A 27,959-nucleotide genomic window follows, 5' to 3' on the forward strand; every position below is an offset into this window, starting at 1 on the left:
TCGCCGGTCGCCAAGCTAGGCTGCACAACAGTTTGTTTCTCCATTATTTTCCCTTTCGCATCTGCTGAGAATAGATGAACACTTTTCATCTAGTTTCAATTTCATCCCCCTCTGCCGTTCCCTCTCTCAAAGGAACCAAGTGCGTTGATTCCACGGGCTTCGCCACGTCGTCCAAATATCGGGAGCACTTCGTGGCGGGAATTGCATGGCAACAACACGTGGTGGAATTTCATAGGATTGGCGATGTATGCAATTGTGTGCTATTGAACGGCGATAGGAACTTTCGGCTCCTTTGCACCAGAGCTTAATGGGCCCTTTCACGGGACGGAATTGGGCTCCATGTTGTGCAGGCATGACCGTGGACATTAGAGGAGCCTTTTACCACATATTGGTGCTTGTGGTCCATGATTTGATGTAAATTTTAGTAATATTGGCAAAAAAGTTGGAAGTAGAGGAAAAATTCAATGATAATTGCTAGCTTATTCAGAACAGTTGAATTATTTGAAATAAATTATAATAAAATATACCTTACATGTATTGTGTAGAACTGTATTAAGAGTAAAAAAATTATTGTTTTTGACCACAAAAAAAATTATTAAAGCTTTTGGTGAATCTGTTGCTTGAGCGAAAAAACTTGTATCAAAACATATCATGGAGATGTATGTGTGGTTGGATTTCTTTTCTATAGATACTTTTTCCTTGTTTGTATCATACCCAAAATCTCTTGCTTCTATTTAAATACGTCTATTCCTTAAAAAGGTTTTTGAGGGAAGGTGATACATATTCCTATTCATATTAATTGTTTTTCATGTGGTCAATGTATAGACATACATTTGACACTACAAACATGATTAACTCTTACATTGTGCTAGCAGTATTGTAATCGACTTAAAAATCCACTAGGTTAAGAGTACGAAATAGATGATTTCGTGAAAAAAAAATTGTCTAGTTTTGTAATATATAGTCTTTGCTGAATTAGTAATAAATAGAAACCTGTGACTTAAAATAGCACACTATCAAGGGTTATATAATTATATGGCTTTCAGTATATTTATTACATTAACTAATGTGTTAGTCTTTTACAAATTATACTTCTGGTGATTTTATCGTCAAACAATTTAATCATATATATATATATATATATATATGATTTTTATGTGTATTCTTTATTCTATGTTAATTGCCACAAAACATTTAAATGATGTTTATTTAAATATCACATTGCTACAATTCGTTGAACTCTATCACATGTAAAAGAACAATTAGTTTTGAAATGTGTAGTTTTGGATGTTTACATTTTTTAATTTTTTAAAATTTTTAAATCTTATCCATACCAGTGGCAGATCTTTAAAAAGTCTACTGATTTATCAATTCAAAATAATTCTTTAGTACAAATAAACAAGCATTCTGTTCAAGTTTAAAAACTTAACGGTATTAAAATCTGGACATAATACTTTGTGTTTCCATTACAGTATGATAATTTGGGAAGTAACCATGTAAAGACAAAGAAAATTTATTACTTGCTTCAAAAACAACAGATTGTTTTAAGGAGGGAGTATGAAAGTGGACAATACCAGAAGTTAATGTAATTATATATTTTTTTAATCTTTTTCCAAAAGAATATTGCAATTTTTTGTTTTAAAAAGAGTTAAATTTTTACAGCGAGCTTGTAAATTTGGAGAGGTAGAGTTTTGATAACAACTTGGGTGTATAAAGAATCAATAAGGTGGTTGAGTACTAGTTCTATAGCATTTGAGACAAACCACAATAACTAAAATGTCAGAACTATTAAAACCAATGGGAACAATTTTAACAGTTTTGTTTTAAAGAAGATTAGTTCAGAAGATGTACACTCATTTTTAATATTTGATGTTTAACCTATACTTGTATTATTTTATCATTTTGTTAATGTGTATGTAGTGATAACGCACAATTCCGTTGAAAAGTAATACCATCAAATAAAGGAAGCTATAAAATATGTACCCAAATTTATGATAGTTTCTATGAGAGATTTGAAATACAAAAAATGACTGTTATTTGGATTCCATATATGTGTGTAACATAACAACTCAAAATTTTAATTTTAATTTTATTTAATTACAATATAGACCACTTGACATACTAGATTGTGAATTTTAATGTCTGATTATATTCTAGAAGTCATTCTTAAAGAATGAAACGTATAAAAATTCTTAGATATTTCCCAAGCACAAAATATTTTTCAAATAATAGTGACTAGTTCCAAACTGACTTTCAGTAACGTTTTAAAAAAAATACCTTCTAAAGTTTGTCACAAAGTAATGTGCTGTCACTGCTTTGTAATCTAAGAGTAACTAATAGATACATTTGATGTCATTTGCAATTCAAGAATCACATTTTTTTTTTTTTCAAGTTTTGAATTGTGTTTACGTTGTTATTCATAGATTACCTTTTTATTTTTTATATATAATATAAAATTTCGTATATTTATATATATAAAAAATAATGCATGTTTTTTTGAGAAAAAGTAGAAAGTGTCAAATACATGGTTTTTACAGAATATCTACGAATGTTTTTAAAATGACAACTTTATAAACTTTTATTATACTAGTATTATTATATTATTTTATAATTTTGATTCTTATGGTGTATATATTTTCAAACCAGTTTTTTGTGTAGCATATTTTGTTTTACATGTTACTCATTATACATACATACATACATACATACATACATTTTTTTTTCTCTCATGACACTCTTTGTCGAAATGTAAAATACACACATTTAGTTCCAAATTCCAAGTTTGAAAATTATACTCGTAAGATTAACATCCCCAGCTGTAAAAAATTAAACATGAAATTTCCTTTGAAAAACACTACATCACAATAAAATTTTAATATCCACGAGCATGAACATTTACTACAATTTGAAAAGCAAATAAATCTACCTGTCAACCAGATCAAAATCAACGTCAAAATCAAATCATTCCTATTATTGTTCTCAGGGATAAAGTGATCATGTTAAAATACGGACATTAGTTAATGCACACTATTTCGACTAGATACTCCTTCTTAAGTTTATAGGCCCCTTCAAGACCCACAGTTACAAACCAAAAAGGTATCTGAATGATGCGGGAACCACGTCACACTCACAGGAAAAATGCCTCGTCAGCATCGATGGATGAATGAAATCGATCGATAATGGGAACCAAGACGGTTTGACATGAGTAACGAGTCTGGGGAGGGTCTTGGTCGAGGGACTGGGCTTGTCTTTCCACGAAGGCGACATGGAGTTGACCTTGTGAAGACTTTGGCTTTTTGTCCTTATGCACACGTCGACTCGGCCCATTCAAATTTTAGATGCACTTCCCGCCATGCGTCCCGCCCATTATGGGGCCGAATCCCCGCCAAGCTCCCGCCCTCGGATTCTGGTTGGAACGGGGCAGTTATTTTTTTCGTGTGTCTCGGCTCCGGGGCCTGGACCTCGGAAGAGACGTTGGCGCATTGCCCCGCATTCAAAGGCTCCGGCGCAGCCCCTGGATGCCATCGCTGACACGAAGAAAAACAACCAAAACGATAATCGACGCTTCAGGAGGAGACGTTCCCCTACTGCCACACTCTGTCTGGAATCGTTATTCCATTGCATCCGATTCTGTAGCAGGTGGTTGACGATGAACTCAGATTACAGTTGACATAATCGATGTTGTTTTTGTGTCGGTTGTATTCAGTTTTCCCTTCACATTCAAAGAGTTTGATCTTGTTTCCATGAGCAATGTAAGAAACCGAATCATCCGCTCACCGTCTGCGGAAAATAGATAATTTCTAGACCTGGGAACTTTACTAATGTTAATTACTGGATATTTTTCTCGATCTACAGTGAAATTGAGTATAGTTATTGTGAATACTGTTGTTTGTAATGTTGAACATGTTTTTAGAATCTGCAAGTGCAACTCAAAATCATCTCATTCAAGGATTTACCTTGATTGTTCATTCACTGACGTGTTTGATTCATGACATTAATGTTATAAACTGGGCCATTGTAGTAAGCCTCTGCAAGATTGGTTGTACAACATCACCTCCCTTTTACATACTACTAAGTAAACAAATTTGCACGTGACATTTGTAAAATGCTATACCTAGAGTTCGTCATAGCTGGTGCGTATCTTCGCTCTTTCGCTGTTTCGCTCTTTCGCCTTTTGCTTCAATTTCGATCCAACCTCTAATTGCGAAAATGATACTTTGGTCAACTAAGCCCCACTTTCAGTCTTAAAATGCAGATTTTGTTGGCAGTGCCTCGATAGAAGCATCTCAAAAAAATGTTTCAGCACCAGCTTGATACTTTCAGCACAGCATGCTGACAGTGCCTTCGACAATGAAGTTTCTTTTCATGAAGGATCTCACCTATCTGTTGATTCCGATCCGTAAATCCAAGTTTGTTCAACGGCAAGCGTAGTTCGGGATGTCTGCTACTTCAATCATTGCCAGTGCCAAGTACTGCAGCTAAACTACACAAGTGGAATCTTTCGAACTTGGGTCATACTAAAGCTTGAGACTGACTCAATGTTTCTGGAAAACATGTGTACAACCATTATCCTGTTCAATTAAACCATGAGTCATGAAATTGGGAGTCCAGGGAGTGAATGAATGCTGCGAGGATAACCCAAGCGTGAAGTGAAAGTTTCTCACCATACAACTAGTTTGTGTGCAAGCTCAATCCGTCAAAATACAACAGCATGAATATCATCAAAGTAGCTTGGTGGCCTGTCGTCAAATTTTTGTTCTAACTTCGCCACGGAACCATAGCCAATGGATTTTGAAATGATTACAACCCTCATCCGTCAAATGTATTTCCAGTGTTACGTACACAGCCCGCACTGGGTTCATATGCCGATGACCAATATAAGAGGTGTTCAAGTACTCCATTTCTCTCAGCGGCTTAAGTGCAGACTGGCCATCTTCGTGTATTTCTAGGTACTCGCGAATCTTCCAAACCCTAGTCCAAATCCCTTGCAATTTGGATGTTTAACAGTTAGTGTTTACATCTGCATAATTTTTTTTTATGTTCTTTTTGTTGACGAGACAATACCTCTTAGACATTCTAGTGCCATTCCCAAAGCAGACGAGCACGTTCCACATTCCGCCTCTAGGTCCATCCTTGAAAGGTTGAACTTGCGAATTGTCAACAAACTCCGCAGACGTCATATCCATCGTCTTTTCAACATCCTTAAGCCTGGAGTTTGCGTGGATTGAGTCCAAAATGTTGAACAACTCGCTCGGCCAAAGTTTGAAACATTGTTCGTACACTAAGAAATCACCCATTGAGGAAGAACTGACAAGTGGTTGCCTTCACAAGAAGTGCGGTGTCGTAGGCCATCTCCAAACTCACCATCTCCTCATGCGTGATGATCATGTTAAGAATCCAAATCCAATTCATAAAACGCAAGGTCTGAGTTCAATCTTATCAGGAAATCAAACGGAAACATTCAAACCTTTCCAGACTTATTACCTGGAAAAGGATATCGACCACTGACGTCAAACTTGCCGAATTAGCTATGTGATTCCTCCGAACGCGCAAAAAAAGCTATCCGCATAGGATCCTTCGGATTCCAGGAACGACCGCTCTAAATTTGGAGGCTACGACACCTAGGACACAACAAAAAAGACCCGGAAGCCGACCCTTCGTGAGAAAGCGATATCAGCAGTGGTTCAATGAACTCATGGATAAATTCTGACGGGCCCTGAGTAAGAATCTTCGTCCCACTCCTAAAAAACAATCCTGACAAGGTGACCGCGAAGATCGAGACAAATCGTCGCGATTACTAACACCTCGAGCCGTTACGGAACCAGACTGTTCCGCGATTAAATAGATGAACGAGGACGGTCATCCATATTCGACGAGATTATTCGTGGATGAGAACCTTGGCTGTGAAACACTAATTTAAATAAATACGGACTCTTGCATTGAATTGATCCCTTTTGTTTATGGCTACACCTCAAGGTTTAAAATTGAAGCTTAAGAATGGATTCAAATTCACTAATTCTTTTAGTATGAAGGAATGGACAGATATTTGTTTTTTAAGTATTTGTGGTGATTATAGCATTCTGTTTGAGAATGGACAAGTGACGTGAGCTTCCACAAAATGTTATAATGTTACTGAACTGTTACTAAAATAGTGTAATGTAAAACATTCATTTTGGATCTTGAATAGTATGATTCAATAACCAGGTCAATCAGTTTTTGAATAAAAATGATTAAGAAATTACTTTGATCAATTAAAAATGTTTTTTATTTTATTAAATACATGATTTTGCATTAATTTATTAACACCCTCATCAAATTAATCAATTATTTATTTTTTAATCAAAATTTTGTAGAATTATTTTGATAATTGAGCCATGAGTTTAGGTGAAGTTGTATACATTAAAAAATTATTTGTGTTTTACAATAGTGTTTTAAAATTATTTGTGTTTTTAAAAGGAACTCTTACATAGAGACCCCCTTTTATAACATGGACACCTCCATGTCACACACTCCCACATATGCACAATAATATCAGTCATATTATTACATCCATATTTAGCAACATTGTTTTTTTTCAGTAATTGTGAAAGGTTAGTTTAGCTACTATACTTTGCAAGGCTAAATTTTTAATCTACTCAACAAGAATCTTCTATAGTCAAATTGGTGGAGAATGGTAAAAGAAAAATTACTAGAGAGAGTAGAGAAATTGGGCATTATAAACACAATTGTCCACAATTGTTGAGATGGGCAAGGCCGTAAATTAAATAATACTAATATGATGATGATATTACTGTGTGTATGAGGCATGGAGGAGATGTCCTCATAGTAAAGGGGGATGTCCACCTTATCTTTTATTGAAAGTTTACTCTCAATGTTTCTAGTGTAAATAAAAAAATTAATGTGTACATGCGGGGCTGAGTGGCACAAAGAAAAGGGGATGTCCATGCAGTAAAAGGGGGGTGTCCACTTAACAGTTATCTAAATTTAAACCAAAATATTATTTAACAAAGTCATCATAACTCATGTTTATAATTTTTCTAATTAACTGGAGTTATTTAAATCTGCTTAAGCATGGATTAATATTAATGGATTAATAATGTGTTTGGTTTATTTCATTTAGTACTCCTCGATGGAACAGAAAAGAGAATCAGGGCGCAGTGTTGGGAATGCAGAAGGAGCGCAGTCGGTATAATCACTTCTGACGTTCACACAAACAGTCTTCGCTAGATGGAGGGGTCGAACCTCCGACCTTGTGGTTAACAGCCACACGCTCTAACCAACTGAGCTAATCCAGCCGCTGCGCCAATGTGGTCATCGCTAGAAATTTACTAGGTATTTTAAATACACAGCGAGATATTTCTTACACAGGTACGGTCTTGCCGCGCATGGATTATCTTGAATGTTGTCGTCATCACTGTTCCTACCGTTTAGGCCTCAGCATCCTCTCTTGTTGAGAATTGGGAAGGGGTTGCAGCGTTTACCTTGACCGAAGCTACCTCACTGCACGCGGTGAAGTGCGCGTCGAAGCTGTTCAACAGGCGCTGCGTATAGTCACCTTGTCTAGACGACAAACATTGGATTCGCCTCCTCACTATGGCCGTTGTCTCTCGCGTGATGCCACTTGAATCTGCAATCGTCAGTGAGAAGCAGGTTGCATAGCATCATTTGCTACTCTTAGACTCTTCTTGGACCCACGAAAAGCTTATGCAGAAACCTTTGCTGTCTGGCTCTCTGACCAAATGCCACCTCCAGAAACCTAAAGCTGATGTATCCGTTCTTAACGAGCAGAATCCGCCCTTTGATGCTGTGAGAGGATCGATGTATACCCGTTAATATGGGAAAGCTTCGTCGATGCCCGGGTATCGTATGCACCTAGGTTTCATCCGAGCATCATTCTAGCACTCATTCAAACTGAACGGTGTTTTCACATTCTTCTGTTGTAGTTCTCTCATTACTCGGCACAACATCGCTTAGACTTGCTGCTTTCTTTGTATTAGCTTTTAGCTTCCTTGCCCTTCGTCTTGGTTCCTTAAATTCCTCTACTTGTAAATTAGTGTACCCTTACGTCATCTGCCGCATTTTTCACGTTGTTGGTGCTCACTCCTCGTCAACTTAGGGCATTGTAATCCTGTTTCAACGGAAGGTGCGTTGTCAGGGTTGCGCTTGGATTTTTTGGGCTTTCTGCTGAACAGTTTTTGTATTGGAGCCGTAGATGACTGGCGAAAAGTTCGATGTTTGTAGGTTTTGGTCGTCTATTATCTAGTACATTGAATTGGTGGAAGTAAATTGTCGACGGCCGTTTACATTACGCCTGCGGCCTGTCCAACTCTCGAGTGTAACTGTGAAGATTATTGGCTAGGTTTAGGGTTTAGGTTTCGGGTGATCGAATTTGGGCACGGAATTGGACCGTTTCGCGACTACTGCTAAGATTTTTGGCAATAGGCAGTAGAGTTCTGGAAGGGGAATATGGCAGGCGCCGCGCAAGTGCCGACAAGCTTCGGTCGCGAATTGCGCGTTTGTTTGCGGTGCTCTCTCATGAAAACCTACGATCAGGTTGGTTTGTTTAGCTCTCTTTTGCATGTAGCCTAAATTAGAACAATTCATGAAGAAGACGTTTGGAGGCATTTTAGTTTCTGGATTGATCTTCCTCATTTGCTAATGCAGTGCATGCCCTTGCTCCTGACGTTGGGGAGCCTTTTAATCCAGATTAGTGCTCCAGAAGAAAAAAACCAACTTAATTAGAGCTTGACGTAGTAGAAGTAAAAAAAATCCTTACTCGGAATGCAAAGTTGAACTAGTGGAATCGCAGGTTGAGTTGACCTCTAAATGTCTAGTTTGATACATTGAGGTATATACTAAGCTTGTCTTCACATGTGTTGCGAAATCCAGTTTAAGGAAAATGGCTGCGAGAATTGTTTGTTCTTCAACATGGATAAGGATCACGATCGTGTCTTGGAGTGCACAACTCCCAACTTTGCAGGGTAGGCGATCTTGCTAATTTCCAATGGTTAGGCAATGTCCAACTATAGTTAATAAGTTGATCACGATGCTAACTTCACATGTCTCATCCGGTATTAATGGCTGCAGGACTATGCTTTAAACTGATTCTTGTGCGACGTTACACCCACTTAATTGTCTTTTTCGTATCACAATTTATTTGTCTCGATTTCTTCGATATATTAGTCGAGTCATGCTAAAATTGGCCTAGTTTAGCGCTACACGTTACAACAGTTTTGCATCTCATGAATGCCAACTTCTTGCAGGGTAATCTCATGCATGGATCCGACAAGTAGCTGGGCATCTCGATGGCTGCGAATAAGTATGTTGCCATTTTCTTTTCACGTTTTGCTAATCAACTGAACAGGCTTCTTGTGGTGGTTCCCATGTGAATGGTCAGCTTTATGGTGTATCTGGTTTTATAATCAATGAAAAATCTAAGGATGTGCTGCTTGTTAGTCTCCGTTGTGCCGTAATGGATTAAGAAGCATGCATTTTTACGTTGGATCCACTGAGGTGTGGTAGGTTATTGGATTCATGGGCTCTGGTCAGTACCGGCTAGTCCTAGTTTTGAGTTGCTAGAAGGCAAGGATGGTCTTGTTCTAGTCTGGTGTGCTTAGACTTACGCTGTGTAGGGATTCTCAATGTAGTTGGTTTCCTGTATTACTTGGAGCATCTGATGAGATATCCGTGCCAGAATCATGCTAAGAGTGCATAGTTTGTACACCTGTATAAATTTATCTGTTTTCTGGTTGAATGCACACAAACTTTCGTATAAACTGCTACAGGAATCAGCTGACATATCATTTTCTTCTTCGTGCAGGTAAATTTGTTCCTGGTTGCTATGCGCTCACTGTCACTGGTGAACTATCTGAAGAAATGCAGGTACTCTCGTTTTCACACACATGGCTCTTTCACAATTTTTAATTATATTTCCTTTCGTGATTGTTGGTAATTTATGTTGGCATTCTTTTGTATTTTCTGTTAACTTCTACTTCTGATCGCTTTTTGCAGGCTATTTGCGATGATAATAACATTCGGTATGTGCCACGGTCTTAGGGCCACTATATAATCTATACGAGTTTTGGGAGTGTTTTAATACCTTCCTCCTAATCATCAATTGCAAGAGTTCTTGATGCAAAGGTAGAGATGATGTTGCTACGATGGATCTACTGAAAAAGTCAACAATGTGCCGATTGGCTTTACACAAACAGTAATTGTACATTGATACCATGTTAAAATATGGTGCCCGTTCAGTCAAGAGACTGTTGCATTCAGAACAGAAGATAAGTTGGTGTGGAAATTATCTCCTAATTTTGTTTTGAACTAAAGAATATCGTGGATCTTACTGAAACCAATGCTGCTTGAATTTCGTTTATGTGCTATTGTATGGCTCTTCTGTTTTTAAGTTCAAGCACTGTAATCCCACGTTTATCTAACACATACCACAAATTACCATAACATTCTTTCAAATCACTCAATCTGAATCCGCTAGGGTTGAAGTATTCATATTTCTCCCTTGGTCACGTATGGAGCACATGTAGAAAGTAGCACTGAAACTAAAAAAAGAAAATTTTATGCGCAAGGCCAAGTGCGGATTGAGTAATGATAAAATAGTACGTGAAAGCCACAGCGCAGGTTGTGGAACAACATACATGGAGTCCTGAACACAACATCTGAGGAGGCAACTAAGTACTAGTCAACTGCCTAAGCTGTTATTTGGATAATAACCTGAAATTGCTATGTGCTCACAAAACACAAGTTCAGATAATCATTGAACGATGGGTGGCTCAGAGTGTGGTTCGCTGAAAGTGCGATATTGAAAAAGCTTCTCTGGAATGAGAAACTTGTTGCATCTCCTAATATCTAGTGGTTCTGCATTTGACTGCAAGCATGTGATGAGTCCCTTGTGGTTCACTCTGTGTCGTTTGAATGTTTTCTTGAATTTCCGCTGCTGACGATAACCCTCGTAGAACTATCTTGCTAAAACAAAGCATTACTTTGTGCAATTGGGTTGAAAAATTTGCCACCAACGCATGAGGGGGGGGGGGGGCGGGGGATTCTGCTCGCTTGCTGGATATCATGGCGCTGTTTGTTTGTTTGTTTGTTGCATGGGTGGTTCCGCCTGCAATTTCTGTCTGAGATCATGGAGACTATGTTTCGCAGGATCTATCTGATAGCAAATCTCAAGCCCGTAGCTGGTTGAAAATTAATATCCAAGGTTATGCTGGAATGGGGAACTGCGAGGATCACAACCCGCAATGGGACTAAGCACCTCATCACCATAGTTTGTGTTAAAATGCACATTAAAATGTAGTGTATTAAATTATTACAATTCGTATTGTTTTAAGTTTTACTTAGTAATCACTTGTGGTATTAAGTAGGAGGTTAAATTATAGATATGTTGGGATTTATAACCTTGTGTTCTTTAGAAATTCAAAAGCCGTTGAAAAATATAGGTTATATGTTTATTTATATATACTTAATTCTTAAAATGATTTAACAATGATAAATTTTAGAAATTTTTGGTGAACACTCCTTTTTATAGCATAGACATCTTCCATGTAATTTCATTAATTAATTAATTATTTTTAAAATCAAACAAATGTTGTTATATTTCTAAACCAATATGTGCAATTATTGTGTAAATTTGAATAGTGTGCATTCTTAATTAGTATGATATATATTATTCATAGAAAAGAGCTCTCTAGCTGCTTCTGGAAGTAATGGTGATAGCTATTGTGGGCAGGACCTATTACAAGGCTATACTTGATTTACTAATTGTGGCAATTTTGTGCAACTGATTAAGGTAATGAAATCCGAATTAGACATTTTTCTCAAAGATTGCATTATATGAGAGTCATCTTATAAATAAGCATCTAACCTTAAATACAGATGAGACAATTTTTTTTATATTTCTTTCTTACATACATACATTATTAAGCAAGAAGATGCCTCTCCCCACTTCAATATGCAAGTCCTTTTTGGCATCAATTCTTTTGCAGTTGTAGAGGTCTATCTTTTGAATGTATTATTATAACTCTATTTATTCAATAGATACCTTGTTTGTTTAAATAAAGTACATATCTCAGAGGATATGTATAAATTTGAATAGCTCTCATTTAGGTGAAGCCTTTGCTCGTTTATTTGACAAGTTTACTTGCAAGATGTGGAAATTTTTGTGAATTTGACATCCTGTATGTAAACTTGTCAATATTGATTTTTTTTTTTTTTTTTTTTCTTTTTCCTTCAATTATTGAATTTTCTACTTTGTTTTTGTTTTTTGTTTTTTGTTTTTGTTTTTTGTTTTTTTTGGTAAAAGAAACAAATTCAAGCTAATTTGTATTTAAATAGATGCACACAAAAAATTACATTTTATTTTGTCATTAAATTCATTATTAGAATTTTATATGACCAATACCTTATATACATTGAAGTAATATATATAGGTGCATCTTATATATATTGAAGTAATATTATTTCTTGGTATTGTAATCTTGGTATTCCTACTTCTTATGAAAGTGGTGTGGACTTTGTATGTACATACAAAAGACTTAAAATAGATTTGGTCTTTAAATTTTTAATAAAAATTATCCATGTTTACATATAATAATTGATTATTTACTTAAATATGGCAATTAAATGTGGCTGTTTTATTAAATAAAGCAAAGGAATGAGTTTAAAGAAGCTCACAATATTGAAATAAATAGATGGATTGGATGACATGCTTGTACAAATGTGACTAAATACACAAAGGATTTTTTTTTATCTTATGCATTAGGTTATATTGTTATAAATATAATTTATTTTTAGTTTGCTTGATGTATTAAATTATATCACATCCAACTATACAACTATTACCTCTAAATATCAAGGAGTTTTCAATAAGTGGAAAAATATTGACTATCTTTTCTTCATTGCCTATTATAGCAAAGTTTGCACATAGACAAGAGAATAAAGATGAAAGAAAGGATGAGAAGAAAAAATAGAAACATAAAGAAGTTAAAATCCATGAGAAGAAGCAATAAGAGAAAGAAAATTGGCATGGACACAAGTGCAAGCTTAGATATGTATCAACACAATATATCAAGATTTTGTAATAGATGATCATGGATGAAGCTAACAATAATAAGAAGAATTTATCTGAAAGTGTAGTTTGCATCTTCTTGACAAACTTTTACTGTAGCATGAATGCAAATTGTACAAAAGCTAATTGGTGGTAGAATGACCATGGAAAAAATTATGGCCATTATTATAGAATAAAAAAATATTATTTCTTCTAACCACAAATAATTTAAAAATAGGAAGAAAATAATTTCTAAGATTGGACCTAGTTAGAGATTTAAACAAACATAATAGATGGAGTGGTTGTATAATAAATAGGTAGAAGATTTTAATTGGTATTGAAGTAGGGATAAAATTCTTGTCAAATCTACTTAAGGATATTGTCAAAACTATTAAACATCTTGTCTTCTACTCCTAGTATATTAGTAATAAGCAGCCATTGTGGAGATAATTGATTTTTATTGCATCTAGTGCTTCATGGATGTTAAAAACATTATATAATAAGTACAAACTAGCAATCTCATAATCAATACAATGAAATAGCACAAATCAAATATGAAATTATATACCATTTGAAAATTGTTAAATGTTAATTATTAAATATTAATAATTAATAATTATTAAATATTAATAATTAATAATTATTAAATATTAATAATATAATATTCTTTAAAATATATTTCAAATTAATTGATTTCACTAATATTCTATTTTATTTTGTAGCTAAGTTTTAATTAAGGATATTAAATAAAAACTTAATGGAGAATGTCAATAAGTCATATTTTGTGATTTACATGGACAATATTAAGGATATGAATCTCAAAAGACTAAAAGATCAAGACACTCTTGTGCCTCTTGAAAAGACTAAAAAATTACTTAAAAATAATATAATATTAAATTAGAATGGATATTGCAAAAGACTAGAAGACTAAAAAGTTTTGAAATAAGACTAAAGACTTGAAAGGCATTGATAAGAGTGAAGTAAGTTTCATTCTTGCCTCTATATATACTATCTAACTAGGAGCTATATAACAATGTTCTATAGGACCTCTGACATGTGTCCAACTTGAAAGACATGTGTTTTAATTTGTAAGGTAGTTTTCTATATGTATGCTACATAGTTAGCTTTCACTACAAGCTATCAACATATGCCATACATGGCTAATTTATTGGCCAAGTTTTAAACCTATCAATCAGCTACAAATACATATAAAATCAAATCTGCTTCTATGAAGATTTTAGAAAGCTTTTCTATAAGATATTATTAAATTTATTTATTTTAATTTACTTCTATCTATTTATATTATCTAGATAATTATTAAAGTTAATATATATATGTCTATGATATTACCTTTTCTTTTAAAAATAAGTTCTATAAGGAGTTGTGATTCCATATTGATGAAATTCAAGATGCAATAAATTATATTTGCCACATATTCTAATCTTTGTTCCTTTTGAAGATAGTTGATAGGTCTTCTTAGTCATTGATAATATCCTATTTTAGGACAAAAAGACCACTATATTATTTGATCATTGTTGAAGCCTTTGTAATTCCCTTCAAATATAATATTTATAATTCCATCAAGAATTGTTCCTACCTCTAATAAAATTATCAAACATTGGAATTTTTTTCCAATGTTGTGATACTAAATGTATTATATCTCACCATCTATTTAAGAAATAATATCTTGTTTTTAAGAATCTTCATCTGTATTATGTTATCTTAAAGGCTCCGATAATTATAATGTTTTGATCAATAAATCAATAAATAATAGCTTTTGAATTGAATTTGTTGATTGTTGGTTTTCCATCTTCTTAACAATATACATACAAAGAAACTACAAACAAAGATAGAAGATAGAAGATAGAATACATTTTTTTTAAATTGTTGTTGTTGTTGTTGTTGTTGTTGTGTGTTTTTTTTTTTTTTTTTTTTTTTTTTTAAATTTTAATATCAGAAATTTATTATTCTTCATTTTAGTTTTAATAGATATTGTTGATGAAGAGCATCAAATATTTTTTACTAGATTTGTAAGATTCTTAGTATGCTCCAATGTCTATTTATCAATATCATATATGTACTAGTCAATAAACTATTTCAACCTATTTTGGTGCCACCTTAAATCTAAAACTTCTTCTACCTCAAATTCTTAATTATTATTCACTTTTATAGGAAGATGTAACATTTTTCTTCTTTTCGAAATATTCACTTTCTTATATTGCTTAAAAAGAGACATATAAAATATAGGATGGATCTTCATAGACTCTAATAGATGTAATTAATAAGCAACTAGAATGATATGTTTACAAGTAGGAAATGGTCAAAGCCTATGATAATCCAACTTATCATTATGATACTTAGTCTTGATATTGCAAGAAAGTAATCATATCTTATTGCTAATATAAAATTAAGGTTTTTCCTTGCAATAAAGAATCATATTAGTCTTTTGTTGTTCTTGAATTTCTTTTAATTGTGCCTTCATTATTGTATATAGCTCAAATAAATAATCCACCACAAGATTATTAAATTCTGAAAAATCAAAAGCATCAAGTTATAGATAATAATCATAATTAGAAAAAAAAGATATTTATTGTGTAGAAGAATGTATCATATTATTATAAACAAACTTTGCTAATGATAAAAGAATTTTCTAATCATCTTATTAGTAGCTGATGATATACCTCAAATACTATTTCAAAACTTGATTTACATGCTCTATTTATTTATTGATTTAAAAAAAGTCAAAAATAGCTTTATATCTATCTTTAAAATCTTAAAAAATATTCTTTAAAATCTTACTATAAATTTAGTCCTTATATCTAATATAATATCCTTGAGCAATCCATAATAGTGATAGGTATTATCAATAAAAAGCTTAATTATTTCTTTACTTATAATAATTTTTTTATATAGTAAAAAATATGTGTCAAGGACAAGAACTCAATAAAAAAACAATCCAGATAAGTGAGCCTTCACTCAAAGAAAGGTAAAAAAATATAAATAAATAAGTATGTATATTGAAAGAAAAACTAGAATGGCTATTGCCAAAAGACAAGAAAACTAGAAACCCTTGAAACTAGACTAGAAGCAAAAAAGGAGTTGACAAGAGTGAAGAAGGCTTCACTCTTGTCTCTATATATACTATCTAACTAGGGGCTACGTGGCGACGTTCTATAGGACCTCCAATATGTGTTGACTTTGTAGGACACATGCCTTGACTTACAAGGCAATTTTTTTCTACATGTGGGCTACATAGTTAGCTTGATCTTCAAGCTAACAACATGTGTGGCACATGGCCAACTTGTTGAGCACGTTTTTAATCCAAAAATTCAATTAAAGATACCTATGAAGTCAAAGCAGCGTCTATGAAGCTTCTAGAAAGCTTCCATATTAAATACTATAGGATTAACTTACTTTTAATTACTTTTACTTACTTCTACCTATTTGTATATGTAATTACTAGCTTATATGAATATATCCGTGACATTACTCCCCCTTCTACGGACGAGTTCCACGAGGAGCAGTCATCATATGTTGAGGAAATCTATGATGCGATAAATTGTATTCGCCACATACTCTGATCTTTGTTTTCTTCGAAGATGATTGATAGGGCCTCTCAACCATTGGTAGTGTCCCATACTAGGGCGGGAAGACCACCCAGTTATTTGATCATTATTGAAGCCTTCATAACTTCCTTCGAATAAAATATTTGGAACACCATCAGGAGTTGTTCTTATGTCTAGTAAAATCACCAAACATCGGAAGTCCTTTCCCAAATCGTGATACCAAACACATTGTATCTCGCCATCTATTCGAGGAAGAACATGTCGTTCTTGAAGATCTTCATCTCGATTGTGTCGTCTTGAAGGTTGTGACAATCGTAATGTCTCATCCGGTAGGTCAACAAATGAAGGCTCTTAAGTCGAATCCACTCGTTGTTGGTTCTCCATCTCTTGAACGTCACAACTTTAAAGAAGCTACGAACAAGGATTGAAAGTAGAATGCTATCTTGCCTAGATGTTGTTTCTTTTATAAAGAAGGTTTTCATCTTGATTTTGATGGATGTTGTGGAAAAAAAGCCTCCACTGCCTTTGTTGCATTTGCAAGATTCTTTATTGGCTCCCATGTGCATTCACTAATACCATATCTGTGCCAATTTATGCCAATTTATTCCAATTTATGCCAATTTATTCCAATTTATGCCAATTTATTCCAATTTATGCCAATTTATGCCAAGATATTCCAATTTATTTCGGCGTCGCCTTGAATCTAAGACTTCTTCTATTTCAAACTCTTCATTATTGTCCACTTCTATAGGAGAAGGTGGAGCTTGTCGTCTTCTTGGTATGTCCACTGTCTTGTATGGTTCAAGAAGAGACACGTGGAATACTGGATGGATTTTTATTAACTCCAATAGATGTAAACGATATGCAACTGGATTGATTTGTGCAGAAATAGAAAATGGTCCCAGCCTTTGATAGTCCAACTTGTCACAAGGATGAGTGGTCTTGATATTGTGATGAAGTAGCCATACCTTATCACCCAAGAAGAATGGTGGTTGTTCCTTTCGATAGACATCTGTATTGATCTTTTGTTGTTCTTGAGCCTCTTTTAACTGCACCTTTAACGTTGCATGTAGCTCTGATAAATGAATCGCCAAATCTTTTGCAGCAAGATTATCAACTTTTGAAAAGTCAAAAGTATCAAGTCATAGATGATAACCATAATTAGCAAAGAAAGGTGTTTGTTTTGTAGAAGAATGTACCATGTTATTGTAAGCAAACTCTATCAATGGCAAAAGAGTTGTCCAATCATCTTGTTGGTAGTTAATGGTACATCTTAAATATTGCTTCAAAACTTGATTAACACGCTCTGTTTGTCCATCAGTTTGAGGATGGAATGCCGAAGATAGTTTTATATCCACTTTTAGAATCTTGAAAAGAGTCTGCTAAAATCTTGATACAAATTGGGTTCCCTTATCTGATATAATATCCTTGGATAATCCATGATAGCGATAGATATTGTCAAGAAAGAGCTTAGTTGTTTCTTTACCTGTGATAGATTTTGTACATGGTACAAAATGTGCCATGTTGGTAAAACGATCTACTATCACGAATATAGAATCATAAGAACCTGAGATTGAAAGATCCGTAATGAAGTCCATAGAAACAAAAGACCATGATTGTTGTGGAATGAGTAATGGCTGAAGAAGTCCAAAAGGTCGATGATGAGGAATTTTTGATCTTGAGCAAATATCACATGATTGTACAAAATCTTTGACTACCTTCCACATTTGAGGCCACCAAAAAGCCCTAGATATCAGCTCCAAAGTCTTATTATATCCAAAATGTCCTACTGTTGGGAAGTCGTGACGAGCTTGAAGAATACGTAAATGTGCTTCTCCTTCTGGAACATATAGGCATCCTTCAAAATAGAGTAGATTGTTCTTGAATTCAAATTTAGAGGGATTATGAGATTTAAAAGAATTATTCTTGATATCATGAATAAGAGGGTCTGAAGATATACTTAACTGGACTTGCTTAAGAAAAGTTAAATCAATAGTCAATGTTGATTTTATTGCTCGAAGATGAAGTTGCTCCGGCTTCAAGAGAACCATTTTTTGTTGCTCAAAAGCTGCATCTCTTTCTTTTGGTACAAGATAAGAACGTCTAGACAAGGCATCGGATAAATCTTGTTATTTTTCTGGCCGATAAGTGATGATGAACTCGAATCTTGATAAAGACATGCTCCAACGAGCTTGATGACGATTTAATATGCATGCTGACATAAAATATTCGAGGTTCTTGTGATCCGTATATATGGTGATTGGACTAGCAGCGCCTTCTAGATAATGATGCCATTCTTGAAAAGAATCCACAATTGCAAGAAGTTCTTTATCATGGATCTCATAATTGATTTCTGCTGTTGAGAATTTTCTTGAATGAAAGGCTATTGAATGAAGTTTGTCATCTGTTCCCATTTCTGATAAAACTGCACCCAGAGCAAAGTCTGATGCATCTGTTTCCATAAAGAATGCTTTGGAAAAATCAACACGATACAAGATTGGTGCAAAAACAATTGCTGTCTTCAAAGATTCAAAAGCAACTTCCGCTGCTTGATTCGATTGGAGTTTGTCTTTACGAGTCAAACGTATAAGTGGAGCTGCAACTCGAGAGAAGTCTTTGATGAAGATCCGATAGTAGTTGGCAAATCCCAAAAAACATTGGACATCTCTTACCATTTTTGGGATCTTCCAATCTATAATAGTTTGAACTTTCTTAGGATCCATCATAAGTCCATCATTTGAAATGATAAAACCTAAGAAATCGACTTGAATAGTGTGGAATACACACTTTTCTATCTTAGCATAGAATCCTACATCTCTTAATTTTTGTAACACACGACGAACATGACGTTCATGTTCTTCTGGATTCTTAGAATAGATCAAGATGTCGTCTAGATAATAGACAACAAAATCGTCCAAAAACTCTCAAAAAATATCATTCATTAGATGTTGAAAAGCTGCTGGTGCATTTGTAAGTTCAAAAGGCATGATATTGTATTCAAAATGTCCATACCTAGTTCGAAACGTAGTCTTCCATTCATCTCCTTCTTTGATGCGTACTAGATTATATGCTCCCCGAAGATGTATTTTTGTATAGATGTTAGCTTGATTCAGCTGATCAAGAAGTCCAGATATTAAAGATAGTAGGTACCTGTTCTTTATGGTAATCTTGTTGAGTCTTCGATAATCAACACACATCTGAAATGATCCATCTTTTTTCTTCACAAATAGAATTGGAGCTCCTGCCGGAGATTTAGAATGGCATATGAAATTCTTGGCTAGATTTTCTTCAATATACTCCTTGAATTCAGTCAACTCATTTTGTGATAAATTGTAGATTGGTCCAAATGGCAGTTGTGCTCCTTCTTGAAGGTCAATTGAGCAATCATAGGGACGATGTTCCGGAAATGTATCCACATTTTTTTTTTTGAATACATCTTGAAATTCTTGATATTGGCTTGGAATGCCACTTGAAGTCTTTTCACCAGTAGGAACAAGTATAGCATAAATAATATGGTGATTCTTTCATAGCAACATGCAAGAAAGCTTTTGCACCTATAAATATGGATTTAATTGAACTGGACTTATGACTCTCTACTTGATTAACTACACTGTTAGTTATACTTTTAGAGAAAGTAAGAGTTCGGAAAATCCAATCTATTTGAGGGTTTTATTCTTCTAACCACGATAAATCTAAAATGACTGGATTAGAGGGAGATCTAATGATATTAAATACTACAAAACTATTATGACCATTGATTATTACTTCCATAAGAAGGGTTTCATGAGTAATATCTCCAGAAGATAATGGACGACCATCTATGACTTCTACATGAACAGGTTTAGTTTTCTTTACTAAAGATATGCTATGTCTTTTAGTAAATTCTTCATCTAAAAAATATGTTGAGGCTCCTGAATCTAACAAGGCAGAGACTTTGTAATGTTTAGGTTCTAAAATAATATTCAATGTAAAACAAGGAGAAGGCTCTAAGGAGAGAATAGGACCTTTACTAGATGTTGTGCAAGGTTCCAGCCGCACGGTCCCTATTGTAGCTGGACAAACTTGTTTTCTGACATATTATCTTCTTTCACAGCCATACTCCTCATTTTGTGATTATATCGTTTCTTTGGACAATGTTGAGCAGTGTGCTTTGGTTCTCCATGATATAAATATAATCCTTCTTGACGACGAAGAGTCTTTTCTTTCTCAGTAAGAGGTTTGAAACGTACTGCATTAATTTGCATATCCTCTACTTTTGAATATATGTGTTGAAGAAGTGTTGGTGTTGCCATTGAATTATAATAACGTTGAGGTTCACTTGTACAGTTCTCAGATCGGAATTCAAAAAGGTGATTGTCGCACTTCACACCAAAGTCAATTCCTTGACTCAATGTTTGAGGATCAGGTAAGTTGAACATTAATTTTTTTACCTCATATTGTAATCCATAGAGAAATTGGCTAATAAGTGCAGCATCATCCCACTTGATATCAATTGCAAGTTGTCAAAATTGTGAAGCATACAATGTAACTGATCCATTGCCTTGTCGTAAAATACAGATCTTATTGGTTGTAACACGAATTGCATCATGTTCTCCATACATGGATCGAAATTCCATGAGAAAAGCCTCTAAATTATTCAATATTGGATCTCATCGTTCAAGAAAAGATGAAAACCACGATAGTGCTAAACTTGAAAGAAGCGTACCAATGAATCTAACTTGTGATCCTGGAGTTGGATAGCTTTGGAGTTGAAGTTCAATCACAAGTTGCACTTGATTGATAAATCCTCGAAACTTGGATCTGGTGCCATCAAACTTCTCGGGTAGGGTAATTCTTGGTTCTCTAACATTGGAAGGGCGTTCCACCATAGGAGAAAGGACATGGTTTGGTGCAGATGTTGAAGCAGCTCCAATCATTTCTATATCTTCACTTCCTACCAATCTTATTGCTCCTTGTAGTGGTAAATTGAATTGATGCATTGCAAGCATTAACTCCCTCAATTGCTCTTGCATTTGTGCCATTGCATTCTTCATTTCAACAAGTTCTGCCATGATAACACTTAGAAAAGAGAAGATGTCTAATATCGCTCAAGACAAATAGAAGAGAGGACTTGAGAACAAAGAAAATACTAAGAACAATATCAGTTTAGAAGAGGGTAATCTGCAACTTCTAATATGCATATATCTTATCAAGAAAAAGGGGTAATCCACTCTTAATCAAGATTAGACAAAGCTGTGATATTGTAGGTGTACTCTTGTCAATCTGTCAAGGACAAGAACTCGATAAAAAAACAATCCAGACAAGTGAGCCTTCATTCAAAGAAAGATAATAAAATATAAATAAATAAGTATGTATATTGAAAGAGAAACTAGAATGGCTATTGCCAAAAGACAAGAAAATTAGAGACCCTTGAAACTAGATTAGAAGCAAGAAAGGAGTTGACAAGAGTGAAGAAGGCTTCACTCTTGTCTCTATATATACTATCTAACTAGAGGCTACGTGGCGACGTTCTATAGGACCTCTAATATGTGTTGACTTTGTAGGACACATGTCTTGACTTACATGGCAAGTTTTTTCTACATGTGGGCTACATAGTTAGCTTGATCTTCAAGCTAACAACATGTATGGCACATGGCCAACTTGTTGATCACATTTCTAATCCAAAAAGTCAATTAAAGACACCTATGAAGTCAAAGCAACGTCTATGAAGCTTCTAGAAAGCTTTCATATTAAATACTATAGGATTAACTTACTTTTACCTACTTTTACTTACTTCTACCTATTTGTATATATAATTACTAGCTTACATGAATATGTCCGTGATAATATGCCATTTTAAAAAAATAATCTATTATTATGAATTTAGAATCATAAAAATTTAAAATTTAAAGATCTATTATAAAATCCATAGAAATAGAAGACCATAGTTGTTCTAGAATAGATAATGGCTGATAAAGTTTATAAGATCCATGAAAAGGAGTTTTTAATGTTGAATAAATGTTACATGATTTTACAAAGTCTTTGATTGCCTTCCACATTTGAAGCTATTAAAAATCTTTGAATATTACCCTTAAAGTCTTATTGTATCCAAAATATTTGGTTATTGGAAAATTGTAATGAACTTAAAGAACATCTAATTGTACTTTGCCTTTTAGAACATATAATCGTCCCTTAAAAGAAAGTAGATGATTTTAATACTTGAACTTAAAAATATCATGAAACATAGAAGAATTATTTTTAATATCATAAATAAAAAGATTAGAGGACATACTTGATTGAATCTGCTTGAAAAACATTAAATCAACAATCAATGTAGATTTTATTAATCAAAGTTGAAAATATGCCAACTTCAAGAGAATCATTTTTTATTGATTAATAATTATATTTCTTTCTTTGGATATAAGAAAAGAATATCTAAAAGTATTTTCTATTAAATTTTGTTGTTTTTTAAATCAATAAGTAATCTTGAAATTAAATCTTGATAAAGACACACTTCAATGGATTTAGTGACGATTCAAAACAAGTGTTGCCATGAAATACTTAAGTTTCTTATAATTCATATATATAGTCACTAGATTGAAAGTACCTTCTAGATACTGATGCCATTCTTGAAATGAATCCATGATTACATAAAATTCTTTGTTGTCGATCTTATAATTGATCTTGACCCCTAAAAATTTCTTAGAGTAGAAAGATGCCAAATAGAGTTTATCATTTATTTCTATTTATAATAATATTTTATTTATAATAAAGTTTGATGTCTTTATTTCCATAAAAAATACCTTAAAAAATTGATGAAATTAAAAATTAGTGCAAAAATAAATATTAACTTTAAGGCTTCAAAAGATGCTTCAATTTCTTTATTCCACTGAATTTTGTCTTTATACATCAAATGTATAAGAAGAGCCACAACTTAAAAAATATTCTTCATAAAGATCTTATAATAATTGAAAAATCTCAAAAAATATTATACATCTTTGATTGTTTTTGAAATCTTCTAATCCATGATAATTTAAACTTTCTTAAGATCCATCATATGACCATTGTTTGAAATAATGTATCATAAGAAGTCAACTTGAGTAGTATGAAATACACAATTTTCTATCTTGCCATGTAATCTTATATTTCTTGGTTTTTGTAATATACAACTAATATGAAGTTCATGCTCTTTTGTATTCTTAGAATAGATTAAATTGTGGTTTAAATATCAAATGACAAAGTCATCAAGAAATTGATGAAAGACATCATTCATTAGATGTTAAAAAGTAGATAGTGTATTTTTAAGTCCAAAAAGTATAAAATTATAATCAAAATTTCTATATATGGTTTAAAATATAATTTTCCATTTATTTCTTTCTTTAATGCATATAAAGTTGTAAGCTTCTTGTTCTATTTTTATATAGATCTTTGCTTGATTGAATTAATCAAGAAGTATTAAAATCAAAGATAGAAGATACCTATTTTTGATGATAAACTTGTTGAATCTTCAATAATCTACACATACTTACAGAGATCTATCTTTTTTCTTTACAAACAAGATAAGAGCTTCTATTAGAGGTTTAGATTGGTATATGAAGTTTTTAACAAAGTTCTTATCAATGTATTATTTAAGTACCACCAATTCATTTTATAATAAGCTATAGATTTGTTCAAATAGTGGTTGAGCTCTTTCTTGAAGTTTGATGGAATAATTACAAAAACAATGCTCTAAAAGAATATTTATATTTTTTTTTTCAAAAATGTCTTGATGTAATCTTGATATTGGCTTAGAATGCTATTTGAAGTTTTTTTTCTATTGAAAATAGGTGGAACATATAAAATGAAAACTTATCTTTCTTTTACTGCATGCATAAAAGCTCTTGCATCTATTAATAAAGGTTTGATTGTATTAGACTTATGGATTTTTATTTTACTAAAAAAATCTTAAGATAAACTATGGAAAAAATTAAGATTAAGAAAAATTCAATCTATTTGAGGATTATACTTCTTTAGCCACAATAATCCTAAAATAATTAGATTAAAAGAAGATTTAATGATATTAAATATTACTAAGCTATTATGATTTTTAGTTACTATATCTAAAAGAATTGTTTCATGAATAACATCTTTAAAAGACAAAAAATAACCATTTATGATTTCTACAAGTAAGAATTTATTTATTTTTGATTAAAATATTTTCTTATTTTTTAAGATAAGCTTTGTCTATAAAACAAGTTAAGGCTCATAAATCTAACAAGATAAAGACTTTTTAATTTTTTGATCCTAAACAAATTTCTATAGTAAAACAAGATGAAAGATTTAAAGAGAGAATATAACTATTATTGGATATTATGTAAGATTTCAGCCACATAGTTTCTATTATAGTTGAAAAAACTTGTTTTTTAATACATTATCTTTTTTGGCAACTATCCTCTTCATTTTGTGATTACATTGCATCTTTGGACAATGTTAAACAATATGCTTATGTTTTTCACAATAAAAGTATAATTTTTTTTGACAATGTCAAGTTTTTTTTTGCTCAATAAGAATTTTGAAACTTATCTTATGGATTTGTATAAGTTCCAACCTTGATGAATAAACTTATAAAAATTTAAAAGTTATTGCCATGATTTGACTTCTATTTGTTTTTGGCATCTTTTAGAGAACTAATTGTTGCATGCATATAGTAATATTATTCTTATTTTAATTTTTTTTAATAATTACATAATTACTTTTGAGAGGAATTATGAAAAAAATATATAAAAATTTAAAATTAAGTTATTATCTTATTTTTTCACCTAGATATTTTGATATAACAAATTAAAATTGAGATAAAACTACTCGCTGATTACATCAAGTCAAAGGCCACATTAGATCATAGTCTTGTATATATATAGGTTGTTGTCATCTCTTATTAAGTTGACACACCTAACTGCCTTTGCTGCAATCTTAAGAAAGAATGTCTTCTTGAGGTTCTTAATGGCTTCTTCATATCCATCAAATTATCATTCTTTATACTATTGAACTTATGTTGATCCATAAATTTGTCCAAGAATCTTCAATCTTAAAAATCACAAATTTGTTGCATGATTGGACCTTGTCAATTATGTGCCCAAAAAACTTATAAATGATGGTTCTTAATACTACAAGACTTTTCTATCACTGATATACATATTTACTTCAATAATTATTTTGATAATATGAATAGATGTAAGTAGATTAAAGTAGATAAATTTGATAATAACTTGTAGAAAACTTCTTTGAAGCTTTATAGATGCAAATTTGACTTTACATGTATTTTTAGTTGATTGAATGGTTAGAAACTTGACCAAGAAGTTAGCAATAATTTGAATGAATCTACTCTTGGCATTAGCAAAAATAAATCTTTGATATTGTCTTTCAACCCATATCAAAATTAATTGATAAAAGCTTTTCCATTTTAATCCATGATGTAAATAAAGTTTTGGAATTTTATAGTATATATGATTGTTGAATGTAATCCTTGTCATAAAGATAGGAATTTGGTCTCTACTATCTTTTCTCAATTACTTTTTCCAAATACGATTGTAAAGACTTTTAAGGATGAATTGATATTACAAAAATGTTATGAATTATTTTCTATCAAAGGTGCAAATCAAGAAAGAACACTCTTAAATAGAAATATACCTATTAATCCAACTTGAATAAATTTAATAGGGTATTGGAAAGCATACAACCTTAAATAGAATTTCACTTATTATAGAAATTTTTAAAACTTTGATGTTATTTTGTCAAACTTTTCTAGCATACTTATTGTTACATCTTTTATATTTGTAATACCAAAACTTATCACATTCAATTATGAACTTGATTTACTTGCTTTTCTTAATTGCTCAATTTCTAGGCATAGAATTTGAACATTATTATTCACTTCTTTCATAGGAGTAGAAATAGTACTTTCATAGTTTACATTAAAAATATGTGATATTTTAATCCTAAGAGTGTTGATAAGCTCATGAAGATCTATAATATTTGTAAATCTATTTTTGCTTCTATCAAGAATAGCATCTATAATTTTTCCTTCTATAGACAACTTAAATAAACTCATAAGTCAAAATAGAGGAGAATAATTTACAACTTCTAATACCAAATAGAAATTTCTACAAAGAAGAGTAATTTAATCTCTTTAAGAAAAAAACTAGTATTAAAAAACCAAATTATTAATTTAAAGGTAAGTAGTTTGTAACCTTCAAAATACAACAATAGAAGTAGAACAATTTATTCACTTCTAAAAAAAAAACAAGAACTTTGAGTTAGCACTCTTGTTAAATTATCAAGGACATTAATCTCAAAGGACTAAAAGAGCAAGATACTCTTGTGTCTCTTAAAAAGACTAAAAAAATCATTCAAAGATGGTATAATATTAAATTAGAATGGTGGTTGTCAAAAAAAAGAAGACTAGAAAGTTTTGAAACCAGACTAATGACTAGGAAGGCATTAATAAGAGTAAAGAAGGCTTCACTCTTGCCTCCATATTTATTATCCAACTGGGAGCTATGTAACAATATCTTATATGACGTCCATCAAGTATAAGATATGTGTCTTAATTTTTAAGGCAATTTTTTATATATATGCAACATAGTTGGCTTGTACTACAAGCTACCAATACATGTGACCTATGGCTAACTTCTTAGTCAAGTTTCTAACCATTCAATCAACTAAAAATACATGTAAAGTCAAATTTGCATCTATAAAGCTTCAAAGAAGTTTTCTACAAGTTATTATCAAATTTATCTACTTTAATCTACTTACATCTATTCATATTATCAAAATAATTATTGAAGTAAATATGTATATCAGTGATAGAAAAGTCTTGTAGTATTAAGAACCATCATTTATAAGTTTTTTGGGCACATAATTGACAAGGTCCAATCATGCAACAAATTTGTGATTTTTAAGATTGAAGATTCTTGGACAAATTTATGGATCAACATAAGTTCAATAGTATAAAGAATGATAATTTGATGGATATGAAGAAGCCATTAAGAACCTCAAGAAGACATTCTTTCTTAAGATTGCATCAAAGGCAGTTAGGTGTGTCAACTTAATAAGAGATGACAACAACCTATATATATATACAAGACTATGATCTAATGTGGCCTTTGACTTGATGTAATCAGCGAGTAGTTTTATCTCAATTTTAATTTGTTATATCAAAATATCTAGGTGCAAAAATAAGATAATAACTTAATTTTAAATTTTTATATATTTTTTTCATAATTCCTCTCAAAAGTAATTATGTAATTATCAAAAAAAATTAAAATAAGAATGATATTACTATATGCATGCAAGGGTGGATGGCACATGGAGTG

The 27,959-nt window shown here is 32.4% G+C and overlaps 1 protein-coding gene, 1 long non-coding RNA gene and 1 other non-coding gene across 3 annotated transcripts; 1 reads left to right on the forward strand and 2 right to left on the reverse strand.

Annotated features, from left to right (window-relative positions):
* Nucleotides 1-3,935: 3,935 nt before the first annotated feature.
* Nucleotides 3,936-5,809, reverse strand: LOC141045497 (uncharacterized). Its single transcript, XR_012217665.2, has 2 exons — nucleotides 5,485-5,809; nucleotides 3,936-5,367 (listed from the first exon to the last, which is right to left on the reverse strand). It is a non-coding gene; the product is annotated as an uncharacterized LOC141045497 (long non-coding RNA).
* Nucleotides 5,810-7,221: 1,412 nt separating this feature from the next.
* On the reverse strand, nucleotides 7,222-7,295 carry TRNAN-GUU (transfer RNA asparagine (anticodon GUU)). Its single transcript has one exon. It is a non-coding gene; the product is annotated as a tRNA-Asn (tRNA).
* A 668-nt stretch (nucleotides 7,296-7,963) lies between these two features.
* On the forward strand, nucleotides 7,964-10,258 carry LOC112283203 (transcription elongation factor SPT4 homolog 2). The gene is made up of 5 exons (XM_024521631.3): nucleotides 7,964-8,553; nucleotides 8,890-8,981; nucleotides 9,264-9,319; nucleotides 9,821-9,882; nucleotides 10,012-10,258. Exons 1-5 carry the CDS (start codon nucleotides 8,467-8,469, stop codon nucleotides 10,054-10,056), a joined length of 342 nt encoding a protein of 113 aa, XP_024377399.1. The 5' UTR covers nucleotides 7,964-8,466; the 3' UTR covers nucleotides 10,057-10,258.
* The last annotated feature ends 17,701 nt before the right edge of the window (nucleotides 10,259-27,959 follow it).

Source organism: Physcomitrium patens, chromosome 6 (assembly GCF_059467195.1).
Source record: "Physcomitrium patens ecotype Gransden chromosome 6, ASM5946719v1, whole genome shotgun sequence".
Taxonomy (NCBI): Eukaryota; Viridiplantae; Streptophyta; class Bryopsida; order Funariales; family Funariaceae; genus Physcomitrium; species Physcomitrium patens.